Consider the following 16,008-nt stretch of genomic DNA (forward strand, 5'->3'; position numbering starts at 1 on the left):
TGCATTAGGTCTATATTTCAATGGGACAGCCTGACGGCCATAGGATGTGGCTAATCAGCTGTTGTATGATGTGTCGTGGGTTCGAATCCGCACAAAACAACTTTATTTTACAATAAAAACACCAATGGTAACGACATAGTATTGACATATTCCTAGTATGTGGGAAACAGTTTTTTTTAATGTACTGCTTCCCACTTTGCCGATAATATGACGTAAAATTTTCACAAATGTAGGTAAAGGGAAAACCTTGACATTTTGATTATAATAAAGTAAAATTTTCACAATAGATGTGAACATTTCGTGTGCACGGTTTGACCCCTTTAACTAACCCAAATACCTTGTGATAACGGTAACCGTTCATGGGAACGCAAATTGTGCATTAACATGATTGAATTATGACAGAAAATTATTTGAACCTTTTATAGATAAACTAAATAATGACTTTGTCCCATGATTATATTATAGTAACCACTGAGCATCATCTACTATACAATCCTTTTAGTTCCTTTAATCCATTTACTTATTCCGCAAAGAAATCTTTGGGTTTAAAGCAAACTACACTTTTTACTATTAAAATGAAGAATTGTGTACAATTTTTTTGACTATAGCAATAATTTCCAACATCAAAATTAAACACAAAAATACTGTAAGTAATATTTAGTTGCCTATAATAGAAACAATCAAATATGACTACAAAAGAATCTTCAAAAGCACCCACAACGATTGTCTAGAAAAGTCTCCCACAGCTGAAATAAACCATTTTTTTCATAAAATCCTCTTCAATTTCCCTAATGAATGACAACAATTACTTAACCAGTCATATTTGAACAATAAGTAACGACCAGAAAACGTCAAGTACAAACGTTTCTTCTACTTACAAGAAAGCTAGAACAAAACGCTCTCAACAGCCAGCTTGAGTCGCTTTTAATTCATTTCGTACCAAAGAAAATGAAGTTTGAAATTTGCAAGTGAAGTGATGTGCCTCAGTAATTAAAAATGTTCCGCGCGGTTGGCCGACTACCCCCGCTAGGTGGCAGCACCTCCCGCTACCCAATTACGTCCTCATGATTGCTTTTATGCACCGAGTCTGCCAACCATGACTTATTAATTGTCCCTATTAATTTGGAATTTATGTTGTTATTACAATTATCACGGTGTGCGATGGGCGTCTGCTGTATTTTGTATCGAATTTAATAAAGTTTCATATACTTGCATATGAAACTGGGTAGTTTCCTAGGTCAAAAATAAATTATTTTAATGCAATAAATTATCCCAAACTAATCCCAAAAAAATTTTTGTGAAAGACCAAGCACAGTGTTAACAATTTTTGAATTTGATAATGATGAATTTTAAACAAACATACATTATACGTGTACTTATGCAGGGACCATTTTCAGGATTCATTTCTTCTTGTGATCCAATTACATTAGCTCCTATTGTCCTTTTGTTTATGTAACATATTATAATATTATCGTTGGAACCTAGTCAAAGTTTTGGCAGTCACAGGCATAATATGAAATAAACAACAATAATAATCAGAATCCTCAACCTCAAAAAGCAATATTTTGAGCGGAAAATATACATAGAATATCCATTTCCTACTCATCTGAAAGAGTAGCCATGAGATAATTCCTTATAAAGCTCTATACTTTTTTAGTCCATTGAAGCAGACAATGGGACTGGATATAAGCCCTCTTTGAATAAAACAGAAGTAATATTATGACGTATATTTCCAGTTGTACGGTATACAATGCGAGAATACAATGCCTATAGTATTCTAGCTGCCTTTTTTAGCCGGCAATAGTCAGTGTTATAAGTCATACGATGGATGATATTGAAATCTATACTTGTCTTAGTATTTTGTATTTATGATGATTTGTTGTATTGCTTTTCGTAAATTAAGACCAAATAGTACTGTAATTTTTTGGAGGTATCTACTTCAGTGGTTGCAAGTGCTGCTATACAGTGGCTATGATCTAGAATTATATTCTTAGAGAAAGTATACGACTTTGGTTCCCAACCAGTGGTCCGTGGATACGCAGAACACAAAAATAGTCAAAAATGGTCCGCGAAATTAATAAAAAAAAAATACACAAAACTTAAACATTTGTCCAATAACTATCAAGGTGATTTCAATAATATGATTTTATGAGTGAAAAACTAAATCTGACTGTGGGACCATGTGAAAAAATTAAGAACAATAGTGGGCCTAACTTAACAAGAATGATATAAAAAATTACCCTGACCAGGAAAAAGTTGGGATCCCCTACCATAGAATTACTACTAGTAGCTTAGAAGTCCGTGCACCTACTAATTTTGAAATTAACACACGATGTATTGTCCAAATTTTTTATTAGATTTAAAAAAGTTTTTGTATTTGTAATGTAATATCTCAAAAGCAGTTCAATGCCTTTAAACCATTTTGGCAAAGTTAACGTTACTTTAGTGATAAGATCTTGGCAATGGTATTGAACTGTGGCCATAGATAGACTTATATAGAAAACTACATGTTTATTTAGTCATAGGACATACCTACATTCTCGTACTATGTATTAGCCACTCTCACCTGGTTTCACCATACTTGGTGCCTCTTGATGGTAGCGTAATGTTATATAGCCTTCATCGACATGATTTTAAAGAAATTTTCAATTGGGACCAGCAGTTTCAGAGATTAGCTCATATGAACAAACAATCTATTTATTAGTATAGAATTTTTAAGTATGTCTAGTGGACTATCTGTCGCAAGTTATTACAGCTGTTTAGTCCATCAATGCAACCAAAAAGAATATTGTACATTTTGTTAAAAAAATTGCTCGTATATGAGACACGATAGAAAACACATCCATTACAGACTAGCATTCCTTGATCACCTTTACACCACGGGTTACTTATAATGTAATATGCTTTTATTTAATGCAACCTATTCACCAATTTTCCAGATGTTCGTGGGTCAGGTGCCAAGGAGCATGGACGAGAACGACCTTCGTCAGATGTTCGAGGAGTTCGGCAGGGTACACCAGATCAACGTGCTGCGGGATAAGATCACTGGAGCCAGCAAAGGTTTGTTCATTTATTCTTTATAGAACTAAGACAGACGAAGCTATTGCTGCAACAGCTGACTTAAAGCTATAGCTTCGATGATTCTCAAATGTATACTAGGTATGTCCTATGTATGTACCTAGTTTCGCCTAATTAGTCCTACCTACCTTCTTCTATGTAGAAGAATGTGATTTTAGCTTTTGTATTGTGTCTATTGTACGGAAAATTTATCGTCTAACCGTAGTCACGGTCATTTAATGGTTACTTAAACAAGTCCTTAGGTACTGTTTTCGATACAAAATTGTTACTAATGAATAGTTTAAGTCATCATTAAATGATTCCAAATGCGGCAGTAAGGCGTTGGTTGCCTAGTACATCACCTATGGAAACTAAAAGCCTTCAACTATATGATATTTACTACAGACACATACAATAAGATAAAACATATTTACATAAATAAATTCTAAACAAAATATACGTAGGCGTTTTTAAATGAGCCAGATCTATATTTAGTCTGTACCTTAATAGAACTTCAAATATAGCCCATTCATTTTTAGCCAACACAATACAATACCCATTTTATATATAAGTATTTCAATTATTCTCTCAATGTAACAAACAACTGGTTATTTGATTCAAGAACATACTTCATAAGTATTCAACGAGAAATTATTGATAGGTACTTATTATTTCTAACAAATGAAATGGTATTTCGGGAACGGCGCAATTAGTATCGAAATAGTTCCCAAAATAGACATTTACTTATAATTAATTATATTGTTATTTGGTTGATTTCGTAGGCACCTACGTATTGATTGGCATGGAAGCTTGAAAGCCACTTTAGACAGATCACAGTTCGGGAATCAGTTGATAATTGTCACTATACTATTGATGTACAACGCGAGATACAGTGTGTTTTCTTTTGTGTCAAATATACAAGAGGTTAAAATTTGTATTGAGTTTATTGAACTTAGATTAGAAACCGGGACCCGCGCCTGTGACTCCTCTGGTGTTATATAGATGTCCATGGACGTACTAATCTCTTAGCAGCAAGTGACGTGTTTGCGAGTTTGCCTTCTAGTGTATATTAACTGGATAAAAGATAAATAAAAACATAATATAAAATCAAAAATCTTATTTAGTGCCTACTAATAAAATTGATATTCCAAAAAATCAGCGACTGTCGTCGTGAACCAATAAAGTTGCCTACGAGTACATGTATTTAAAATTCTAAAGCTGTTTTAAATTCTCAACTTTTGCTCGAGAACTGTCTATAAGTATTTAAAATCGGAAACTCCTTTGTACTTTTGTAATTATCAAACTTAAAGAAACTGTCAATCTTCATTGTGTAATTTGAGATTGGTCGACACTTTGTAACATTTAACAAAAGTAAAGTTTATTTCAAGGTAAAGAAGAAATTATTTCTTGACATAATTGTTTTAACTTGATCTTTGTAATATAATTAGTACTTTACAACGTGCCAGTCACTGACACGTGAAATGCTGTTCAATTTAAAAAAAAATCTTTGTTAAGTTGTGTTTGACGCGCTAGATGGCGCTGTACTAAAATATTGTCTGCTGGGTCATCAAGTAGATTTATAATATCATAAAATCACTCATCCATACCTTTGTTTTATGATGAAAATTTTAAATCACCAGTGTACGAAAATCTAGCTATTTCACTGCCATAAATCAATCACAAAATCCGAACGACTTTACAGGGCAATTTGGGAATTTTCAAACAATGGAAAAATGACATTATTTCCAAACGTTAAGTACCTTTTATCCATTCACTGATGGACATGTAAATCGAATGAAAAACGAAGAGAATCTAATATACGATCCAATATAGTACGTTTTGAGCGTGCTGGCCCGTTTTTGCGTGTCATTGTTTTGTTAACCAACAATAGGGTCAGGTTTCCCTGCATGTTATAATACATGTTGACATTTTTGTTTGTTCCATATTAAAGTCTTTTGTGTTGGAAACCCCCCTTTTCACTAGTACCTTGTCTCTTCTTTTGTTAGGTACCCTGCGGACAAGGTTTGCATTGAAGCGGCGGGCGAACGGTTGTTTTTTTTTTTCGAAAAAAGTGCTGTTTTTTTTATTGTTTTTCTACGCTTGCCGCGTTGTTTTTTTATTTTATTTTTTGACGACGTCACGTAATTAATGTTGCCTTTTAAATTGTTTTGTCGGCGGTGATGAATATTGTTTCGTGTTTATGTTTCTGAAAGGAGTTTACAATTTAATGAGCGTGTAAGGGAAAGTTTTTTTTTTAAGTAAAGAGTTTAGTCCAGATGAACTCTTACCAACGTCTCCAAATTTGACTTTCAATCCTAAACTGATCAAAAATCAGAAAAGCTACTAATTATATGCCTGACCTAACAATGAAATCACAGGCCATACTCGGTTGAAGCTGCGGACTGCCTAGCATGTTACCGAGGTTCCAGTTTGAAAAGCAGAAGTAGGAAAGCTATGAAGTTTTTAATCAGTAAGAGTCTGACACTCCCTCTCGAAGCAATTGCTCTTAAAAAAAAAGACATACCTGGTGGTCTTACCTACGACCTCTGCAGCTATTATTGCTATTATTGCTCTAAGCAGCAATTTCTTTTAACTTACACTTATAAAACTATCGCTTTTGTCCTTTATATGTAAATAGTGGTTCGTGTCACAATTAACAAGCTACTAACGCGAAGTCGTTAACAGTATCGACACGCCATCCGCGTGTTAGTCTCGACTGACGTACGTAAATGGCCTGTCGAATGTCGATCATTCCGCAGAATTACAAAGTTGCAGTTAAATATAACTGTGTCGTTTAAATTCATTCGTTTTTATATAATTGTTGTTAGCTTATTGTAATTGGAAATTAATTTTGTATTAGGCTAAAGGTTTTGTATACATTTCTTCATTGAAATAATGAGGGATTGTACAAGTTCACTTACCCATGACACCAAAAACAACAATTTGTGGATCACAGAAAGAGTTGCTCCGTGCGGGAATTGAACCCCCTGAAACCCGCCCCAAGGGAAACGGGCAACGCACCAACCGTACAATCAAATTAATTATTAATTATGGAACAATATTATATTGACATTGTATTTGAAGGGCTAATTCATGCTCCATTTTTTTTTTAATTTGATTTAAATCTTCTTACACTTATGACTTGTAAGTAAATGTCTTCATGTACTATGTGTTTATCTACTCTTTATAACATTTCTTTTTGATGGTATTACAACTAAACTTCACGTTAAACGAAATCTTCAGTCTTATCTAAGATTTCCGTTGATCTCATTACAAGAAGACGTCTTATCGGAATAGCATAGATACAGCGATAACGGAGATAATGACGCTAAATTAGATGATACTTTTAGAAACTAGGTGCAATGATGACATTAGAATTGTTACCTAAACGTCATGTAAATAAAATTCATTTTTGAATAACTACATTTTATACTCGTGGTACCAAATTATTTTGTGCCAGTAATTGTAATTTAAACTAGACGAGATTTATTTATGGACTATATACCGATGACACTGGAATTTTTACCTTAATTACATATGTAAATAAGATTCAATTTTAGGAAACATCTCTTATATCTTAATGTAACGAAATGTTTTGCGACTATAAAAGTACTTTAAATTAGACGAGATTTATTTATGAACTAAGTATATATTTAGGTGCAACGATGACACTGAATTTTTTACCTTAATTTTACATGTAAATAAGATTCAATTTTAGAAAACATCTATATCTTAATGTAACGAAATGTTTTGTGACGTTGTTTAATATGATTGTTATAATCTAGATATTGTTTGTTTAGCTTGCGATGAGTGATAATTGTGCGTTTTAGAAAGCTTCACTGATCTAATGTTTTTTTGTTCATGTTTCCGTATCGTACTTCAGACAATCCTATTTTAATGGTTTCTAAGATCACAACATAAATTATTGTTAAATTATTTCTCAAAATTGTACTGTTTACTACCTCGTTTATTAAGTGGTTGAGATGGCGAGTACGATTGCCAAGCAAGGGGTCTCTCTCGGGTTCGATTCCCGGGTTGTCATATAAGATCTTTTTCGGATTTTCAAATATTTTCAGTAATTTAACTAAAAACAACGATTCAGTCACGTAAATACAAGTATATTGAGAAAAGCTCTACTAGTTTCGAGTCACAGAGGGACTCTTCATCATGTGCGGACGCGGCTACGTCGCGCAGCCTACTGCTGCTAATTTATTATGTCTCATGAAAGTTATAAAAAACGTTCAGTAATATCATGGAATTATAGGACGAACACATGCTTTATGACATGGGATTCACAACATTAAAGTCTATCCACCTCTGTGTGTCTAAACGTGACGTTATGAGTGATGATTTATTTTTTTGTACATTGTCTGAAGTACGATATGTCGTAGGCAACCCCCTGTATACGTCATGTGTATGTCATGTTATGTACGTGTGCGCTTTTGTTACAGGGTGCTGTTTTGTGACGTTTTTCACTCGCAAAGCGGCGTTGAAAGCCCAAGACGCTTTGCACAATATCAAAACATTGAGCGGGGTAAGTGTTGCGTTTTGTATGTCGATATCTTAATTGGCAAATCAGCTAACTCCTTATGAGCAATTTTATTAGGAGACACTTAAAACTCTAAAATATCATACTATCGCCCAAATACTGAAACGCTACTCAAATTTTAGTTGCACTTAAATATCGTGTTGTCACTATCTTTTATATAGAATTTGTAGCGACATAACTATTCTTGAGGGTGTCTTAAAATTGAGTGGCGTTTGAGTATTTGAACATAATACATGTTCCAAATGATGTTAACAAAAACATTTTTTTTAAATATCGAGTTGGTTGGTTTGCCATTTAAGGTATCGATGTATAGATCTTTTTCTTTTTTTTAATGTTTTCTTATAGGCTTTGACGTATAATTTTGTTTTTCTTGTGTATAGTAAATAATAAATGTTATTAAGCTACTAGCTGTCTGTCTACAGTTTTGGTCGCGTGGTCAAAGAACAATAAGGAACTTATTTACTTATTTTTTCACTGTATACTTTGTGTAGCCTCCACTATTCAGTAAGGATTAGGTTTATTTAAAAGTAGGTGCTACAGAAAATTAGAACAAAAATTTTTCTTTAAAGTTACCTATCAGAAGATGATATATTTTAATCACCAGTGGCGCCAACTGGTGAGCGTAATACAATTTTTTTTCTTAAGATATTAATGAGGCATACTATTGTGTTTACTTGATTTATTTTTTATGTATGCAGAATACCATTTGTTTTTTAAAAAATAGCCACATTTTACTTTTAGAATAAAAATTAAAAAATCGAATAAACTATGTATAAAAATATTTTGAGGAAGATTTTCACAGCTATTTTCTATGTATTTACTAATGATTGCTAAATTAATGATACTGATTAATAAATAAAATTATACGCTACCCTTATTTAATGAGTAATTCAATGTATTAAACTATTTTATTCGTACAAACTTTCCTGGTAATATTAAATAACAATTTTGTGGCAAAATTCAATAAAATAATCATATTAACGCATTGCTATCAGATTCGTATACATATTTCTGTAATCCAATTAATTGTGGCGAGCAAATTATTAAATGGCAAAACCATAAATTTTAAGCGATTCTTTTAAATAAAATATGTAATTAATTAATGCGTATAATAAATTAATTTAACTGCAAATTATACATTTTCTACTACGCTTCATGGACGTGTGTTTATGAAAAGATTAATTATAACTGTTAATTAAACGCATGAAAATTAATACAACAATATCTAATGTCTCTCTATTGAATTCTACCTATATTTATATATCTGCATAACAAATAACTTGGCTGTGACCATATATTCCGTTAAGTGTGGGAGAGCCATTTTTCGGGACGAATGGGCCGGCTCGACCGGAGTGATACCATGGTCTCACTGAAAAATTACGTGAGACAACGGTTGCGTTGTATTTCGTTATGTGAGTGAGGTTACCTAAGGCACAATTATCCCCCTTCATCTAGGATTCCCCAACAAACCTTAAATTCCTAACCCCCAAAAGGCTGACGACGCTGTTGTAACACCTCTATAGTTACGGGTATCCATGAGCAACGGCGATTACTTACCATCAGGTGTTCCGTCTGCTCGTTCACCGCCTTATACCTACCATACAAAAAATACATTCCACAATACTCTTACACGCAGCTTTATTGCTCAATAAATCCACACAGACATCTGTCTCGGGCCAAAAGCCAACAAACAGATCGAGATAACAGTCAATAAGAATTAATAACATCATCAGCGAGACCTGTTGCTGCCCAGAAAAGTTCCATAACAATCTTCGTTACAGCGTCCCGTGAAGGGGCGAACAAACATACAATTCGATACTCGTGATTGTTATCGAACACAATGGAAATACTGAGTTTCATCCTGTATAGTCATACCTCCCCCCCCCCTTTTATAGGGTTGGCGATGGTTTAATTGGTAGTGGATTGTAAGGATACCAATTAGTGTTTTAAGTTGTGGATTGCTTCAATGTAAATTAAACCGTGTCTGTCTTAACTTAATGACTACTTTAATGTAATCCACTTCTATTTATGACCGACAATATTTTTAAATGCCTGATATAGAAAGAATGTAGTAATGGAATGATATCTGATCAATGGAGAATGGAAAAAACGCCATCAAAGTCGGTCCAGCCAGCAGAGATTGAAAAAATATTTTTTTGATGTATGCATCGTATTTTATGTATATTCATACGCATGTAAAGCAGAAAAAGGTAGTTATTTTTAAATTACAAAAATAGACTCCAATTTATTTATTAAGTCTAAGATTCACCATCTATTTTTTTTGTTATTTACAAAAACAAGACCATGAAAACTTTCACTACCCTAAAACTAAGGAAAACTCGTGCATAAATAAATAAATAAGCACTCCCCTACAACTTTAGTGACGTGCACAGCGCTCCGTATATCCGCAACTTGAAAAAATATCCCACTAATCCGAAACGGAATGGAACAAAAATAGAATAGCGAGATACGTCTGTTTAGACAGCCCTATTGCCGTCTCGTCTTCATCTCAGTGATAATTCGATTTCATTATATTATCGAGGAGGTTTTTTCTCTCTCGATTGATTCTCGAAACGCTTGCGTTTTGATCGACGCGCTCAGGTAAGGGCTGCCAACTCGAGATAGGAGAAATGAAAATATTTGTTTAGTATTTTGTTTCTTTATCGGGTCGTGTCTTTATTGAAGGAGTGTTATTTTTTCATTTTCAACGCTTCTCTTGTTAGGTGTTACTGTTTCATTACGAGATGTTGAAGCTTCTGAGTTTGTCTCAAGGGTTGATGTTTCTTTCATTTTCTTTACTTTAAGTATGCAGAACTGATGACGTGCTCAGAAGTAGCAATAAATACTGTTTAGTCTGCCATCTAAAAATATTTTTACTGACACCAAAAAGCACTTAAACTTGTAGAAGTCTCCAGATAATATTAAAAACGAATCTAAATCAAACAACGTCTCGAATTTAAATATAAAACCAACCAATAAAATCTCTCAATTTGAAATTCATTGCAACAACAAACATAAATAAACCACTCAGCCGTTGACTCGGCTAAAAAACTTTGACACCAAGTCAATCGTATTCGCAGCGGTTTATCCGAAACTTTGAACTAAATAAGAAGCGAGTCACAAGAAAATTACAAACAACTGCGCCTCCCAGTTGTACGGAAGTGACGAAAGTTGCCGTCGAAACTATCCGCAGCACGACCTTAAATAAATAATAGTACCGTATACGAAACTTTAAGTTTGGAATAATTTATTGCCCCTCACTAGCCGAGGTACGGTCGGGGACGAAATCGTAAATTATTGTAATCCGATGGGCCCTGCGTTTAATCTTGTTGTTATCGGTTATTTTGAATCCCGAATGCTTATTAAGATGAAAGTTAGAATGTTCTAGCAGTGCTTTGTATCTTCTGACATAATACCCTTCATACCTTCAGGAAAAGAGGTTTTTTTCTTTACATTACGTTGCACCCCACACTATGATTTTCTCATGTATTGTAAGTGCATTTAAAAACATTAAAGTCCACATACATAGACACTCAGACCCGAAACAACTGTTTGAGAATCACGCAAACATTTGCTCCGAGTAAGATTTGAGCCCACTCCACGTTGCGTGGCAGTCGGTTGTCCAGCCATCGCGCCAACCGTCCAATCAAATATTATTTTAAGATAACATTTTCCATCAACCTACGATCCATCTTGTTTTTAATTATCCATCATTGTAATAAAGAGTTTTTATCCTACCTTATTAGGTAGTCTATACAATATACCTACATAAATTCACATCTTACCTCTAAAGGTAAGGTAAAGTGAGGATCGCAAGATGAACCGCCTTATTTATTTAACACAAAGTGTAAGGTACTTAAGCCGATAGCCGCTTTTACATCTACAAACTATACTACACGTAACATCCCATTATAACCCCTTTTACTTGCCCTCTAGAATAAACACAGCATTTATTGAAACCACGAACGTGTCTAATCAAAATTATCAAGTGCATTCCTCAAATTGCTACCCTAAAGGGTTACTCACCCTCAGCAGTGGTTAGTACTGCCTACCCATTCTGTTTTGGGGTTTTATTTTGCATTTTAATTTGGTTTATTAATTCTTAAAAGCCCCTGGAAGCAGTCGATTTGTATAATAGGTGCAATTTTGAAATCATTTATTTTCTCTTTTAGCGAAAGTTATAATATGAATTTCTGAAAATAATATCACTATAAAACTGTAGCTAATAAGTTTGTAATTAATACGTATTATATTATTTTTAATAACAAATGACCTCTAAAAATATTGCTTTATAATATTACGCGGTTATGCTCTCTCCCCTCTCTACGCCATACCCCTCGACCTAAGTTTTTCTGCAGTTATGTCTTGGGTGAAATTTTTGACATAGTTGCTCCGTAATCGACAGATGTGGCCGAAACGACCGCGGGACGAAAAGGTACTCGGTATTTTAGGAATTTTCCTTATTAATTTTGTTCATCATGTTATTAGAGATAGTTTTATTTTTGTTTTAGTTATAAGTAAGTTTATGTTAAATATTTTATGGTTCCTCGATTTAGTGGTGTTTGCTTATCGAGATCTTCTAACTAACGTACTCAGAGTCATTTAATGATTACTAAACCCCCAGTCCTTAGCGATTGTTTTTCGAACAAAATCGTTATTAACGAATCAGGAATAGTTTAAGTAATTATTAAATGACTCTGAGTACGGCAGTAAAACATAGAACGATTCTTCAGACCTGACACAGTATTACTGGTATTTTAAATTCAACGTTATTGGTTAATTACAAGGAACTCCTTAGGAAGTCCTTAGGAAGAAAGGAGTCCTTGCGTATGATGCCATGGACATAATGATAAATTACATAGGACACGGTAAATTACATCAAATATTTTGTTTACCTTACGAGAGATATTTTCCTTTATTCCTCTTCATGATAAAGCGGTATTGAGACCACCGTACTGACCTAGAAATAACCTTTTACTTAACAAATCAATCAACCACAGCACGTATGAGCACTTTACAGAATAATGCAGAAGGTTCATTTGTATGGAGTTCTTAAAGAAACTATCTATCCTATGATTGTAATTTTTGTTTGAACAAAGTCATTAACAATGTAATAATATCCATTATAATGAGACTTTAGGTAAATTTTGATACGACATTTTGCAATAAAATTTTATAGCTAATCCCATGTTGAATTGGTTTGTAGTAACTACAGCAGTCTTCTTTTTTGTTCTCCATTAGTGATGATACAATTGCACCATAGAAGGCACATTATCCTATCACACAATTTTCTAACATTAAATGTTTATTTACTGAATTTACTCCCGCTATACCCGCCGTATACCCACAATACCTACCGGACATGTTTGACCGGGCCGGACACGGCCGAACTTTGATCGATAGCCCGGATTTATGATCCGGTTTCCCCCGTCTTAAGTAATTGACCGGCTCCATTAGTGTGGGAGTTGCCTTTCAGGGTTCCGTACGTTACAGACATAGTTTGTGTTTTGATGTTTAGTTCATGGTACGCTCATGGTTTTGTTAATTTTGGCTTTGTTGCGGTATTCTAAACGGGGAGGCGCGGACCTTAGGGATAGTTGAGGTTGACTTAGGTACTGCGTCTAAGAGCGTCGGTTCGCTTGTGATTTGTTCATTTTGAAATTTATTAGTATAAGTTTTTGAACTGACATTGTCACTAGTAATATCATTAGAACTTAAAACAGGATATTTACCATGTTTATTAATTTCTGAATTTTCGATATTTCGGTATTGTTGCATGCGCTATGATCATGATGAAGGAAACTCACAGAAATTAATAAACATGTTAAATATCCCATTTTAAATTCTAATGATATTATTATTGTAAGCCTAAAGTCGAAATTTAATTTTCTATTTGATAGAAATGAAACTAAACACGTTTCTCATTAACGCCCTATTAGAACGCCACATTATTCACAATTTCAGACTTCTTTACTTTCTTGTTATTATCAAAGAGTCTGGAAAACTGTTTAATTGAAAACTAATTAGTGCTTCAAATTAGATTTGTCTGGAATATTTCTGTAATTTTCCATCTGCTTAGTTTCAAAGATAGGTAATGTTAGTACATTTCTTTAAAACAATTTTTTGTCCCCATTTCTCAACAGCTCTCATCGAATCTTTTAAGCAACGTTATACAATTCTTATCAAATCTTTTAAGCAACACTAAAGATACGAGAATAGACATTTTCATCCTATGGCCCATAGCCATAAGGTCGAGAATCATACAGGATATATTCAAAGTAAAGTACTATCTGGGTAGTAGGCGTACCTAATTAGCAAACGGCACAAAGCTTTGGTTCATATTGGTTTGGTTCGTGACAGGCCGAAAATAGAGTTTTGATCTGTATAGGAATCTGGTTACATTTTGAACCAAAGGTAGAGAGATATTTGGTTGCTTTTTGAATAGCTGCAGATTTTATTAGTAAAAAATCAGAATCAAGTTGACGGTTGGGTACAGTCAATCGAAAAAAAAACAGTACTGTAATGGTTCATTATTATCACAGCTAAAAGAATATGATCAATTACTATGTCTTTTTATATAAATCACAATTTACTTAAAAAACAATAATAACCAAGGAAAAAATAATCTGTGTAAACTAATATTTAATACAAAATCACACATATTTTAATTGAAAACGTACAATAACCTACCTTACTTACCGTCAGGTAATCGGTCCTTTTATCCGACATTTAAAAGTATTGATTATATCCAAGTTTAACTGTGGGTACATCGGAAATCGGCTTGCAGTCGTTTTATGGCATCGTAAAGCTCGTGTGTGTGGTAACCACCAAGAGACTTGCAGGTGTGCATATGAAGCTTTACAAAACCAATTTCTCTTGATCTCACTTTATATAATATTTCAGCATATTTGACGGTCAGTTTATACTGGTGTTTCATAGCTAGATGTAAAGCTGTGTGTACTTAGAAAATAAAATACACAACACTCTGTAGACTCGAGATGTTTCATGCTAAATTTGTAAAGAGACGTTTCTTATGACTTAACTGAAGTATTTAAATCTGTGACGTAAATTAACTTTCAATTCGCTAAATCAAAAATTAATTTATTCAATTTTTTTACTTAATTAGTAAAAATGTAAAAACGATATCAGTAATTTCCAATGCACAACTGTTCAAGAATGTATGAACACTTTACAAAAGTGGTCCTTTCTAGTCCTTTAGTCCCTAAGATCTCATACATATGTAGACTTTTAGCATATTACCTGCAAATCCAACCGAATCACATCACGTTCACCACTTAAATTCGAGCGAACCCCAACTCACGAATCTCGTACCCGCATCGTTTGAACCGCACAAGGACCACTTCGCGGTCCTAAGGTCCTAGTAATTACATAAGTAATCGCATAGGTGTAGTGTAACTCAATAAGGCGATTAGTACTCGCCTCACGTGTCGAGCCAGCCCGGTCATAGTGATGGCGATTAAGCAATTTGCCGTTAGTTGATCCCGGAATCCAATGACGCCGTGTTAGTTGTCCGGAAAAACGGTTACCTTTAAATGTGATTCGATTTGATGTGATTGCGATGGTTTTTTTTATATTTTGACGATGTATGAAAGTAGATATAAACTTGATTGTACACTAAGTAATTTTACAATTTCATAATTTACAAAGGATAAGATAGGGCCATTTTTAAAAAGATTTTGTAAAGAAAATAGTGGTAGAATATCTTTATCAAATGTGAAGTATATTTGTACAGAGATGATACAAAGCAACCACCACGATATTTAATACATTATCTTGTACCGGGAAACAAACGGCCTAATACAGTAGATGTGAAGGCAACATTGGCAAAGAAATTTAATCAGAAGAAAAATAAGCGAGGCGGAGGAAATATACAATATCCAATTTTCTCTTTGAGAAATCCGATGTAAAAGCCCCCATTGTACATAGGCGTATAATACCAAAACCAATTATCTGTGATATCCAATTTCTTAATTTAATTTATCGCGAAGAGATCGTTGGACCCGACGATAATTGTAATACTTTAAAAGTGTCAAAGTTATCGGAATGGGGGCCGGAGTTCGATTTTACAAGTTTGTTACCGCACACGGCGGGGATTTAGGTAGACGTGTAGATTGATATCTTGATTCACGATAAAGGCGTAGTTGGTGTAGACACATTCACTCCGATTATATTGGCTTTACATCCAAATGAATTTGATGGGCTACATTCCAGTTCGCTGGCGACAAACGGCCCGATAAATTCTTCATTTATTTTGAGAAGCTTTTCTTTTAAATGCAACTCAAATAAAATTAGAGCCGTCGGTCCCCCACAGAAAAGGCATTAAGACACCAAACAAATAAAATCTCAACTTCACACCGAAGTCCGCGCAATTACGTTCGGGG

At 34.0% G+C, this 16,008-nt stretch overlaps 2 protein-coding genes across 27 annotated transcripts in view; one reads left to right on the forward strand and one right to left on the reverse strand.

Annotated features, from left to right (window-relative positions):
- LOC118265585 (CUGBP Elav-like family member 1) overlaps nucleotides 1-16,008 on the forward strand; it is a 405,267-nt gene that overhangs the window by 267,286 nt on the left and 121,973 nt on the right. For 20 of the 26 annotated variants that reach the window (XM_050705784.1, XM_050705791.1, XM_050705796.1 and 17 more), the window contains 2 exons: nucleotides 2,940-3,060; nucleotides 7,509-7,591. In XM_050705784.1, the coding sequence (XP_050561741.1) occupies nucleotides 2,940-3,060; nucleotides 7,509-7,591 (204 nt within the window). The remainder of the gene's footprint in view (nucleotides 1-2,939; nucleotides 3,061-7,508; nucleotides 7,592-16,008) is intronic. The other 6 variants (XM_050705801.1, XM_050705803.1, XM_050705804.1 and 3 more) reach the window with 1 other exon arrangement.
- LOC118265497 (endoplasmic reticulum lectin 1) overlaps nucleotides 13,111-16,008 on the reverse strand; it is a 132,124-nt gene continuing 129,226 nt past the window's right edge. Inside the window, exon 9 of the mRNA XM_050705809.1 lies at nucleotides 13,111-13,172. Within this exon, the coding sequence (XP_050561766.1) occupies nucleotides 13,126-13,172 (47 nt within the window). The 3' untranslated portion in view covers nucleotides 13,111-13,125. The remainder of the gene's footprint in view (nucleotides 13,173-16,008) is intronic.

Source organism: Spodoptera frugiperda, chromosome 28 (assembly GCF_023101765.2).
Source record: "Spodoptera frugiperda isolate SF20-4 chromosome 28, AGI-APGP_CSIRO_Sfru_2.0, whole genome shotgun sequence".
NCBI classification, from domain to species: domain Eukaryota; kingdom Metazoa; phylum Arthropoda; class Insecta; order Lepidoptera; family Noctuidae; genus Spodoptera; species Spodoptera frugiperda.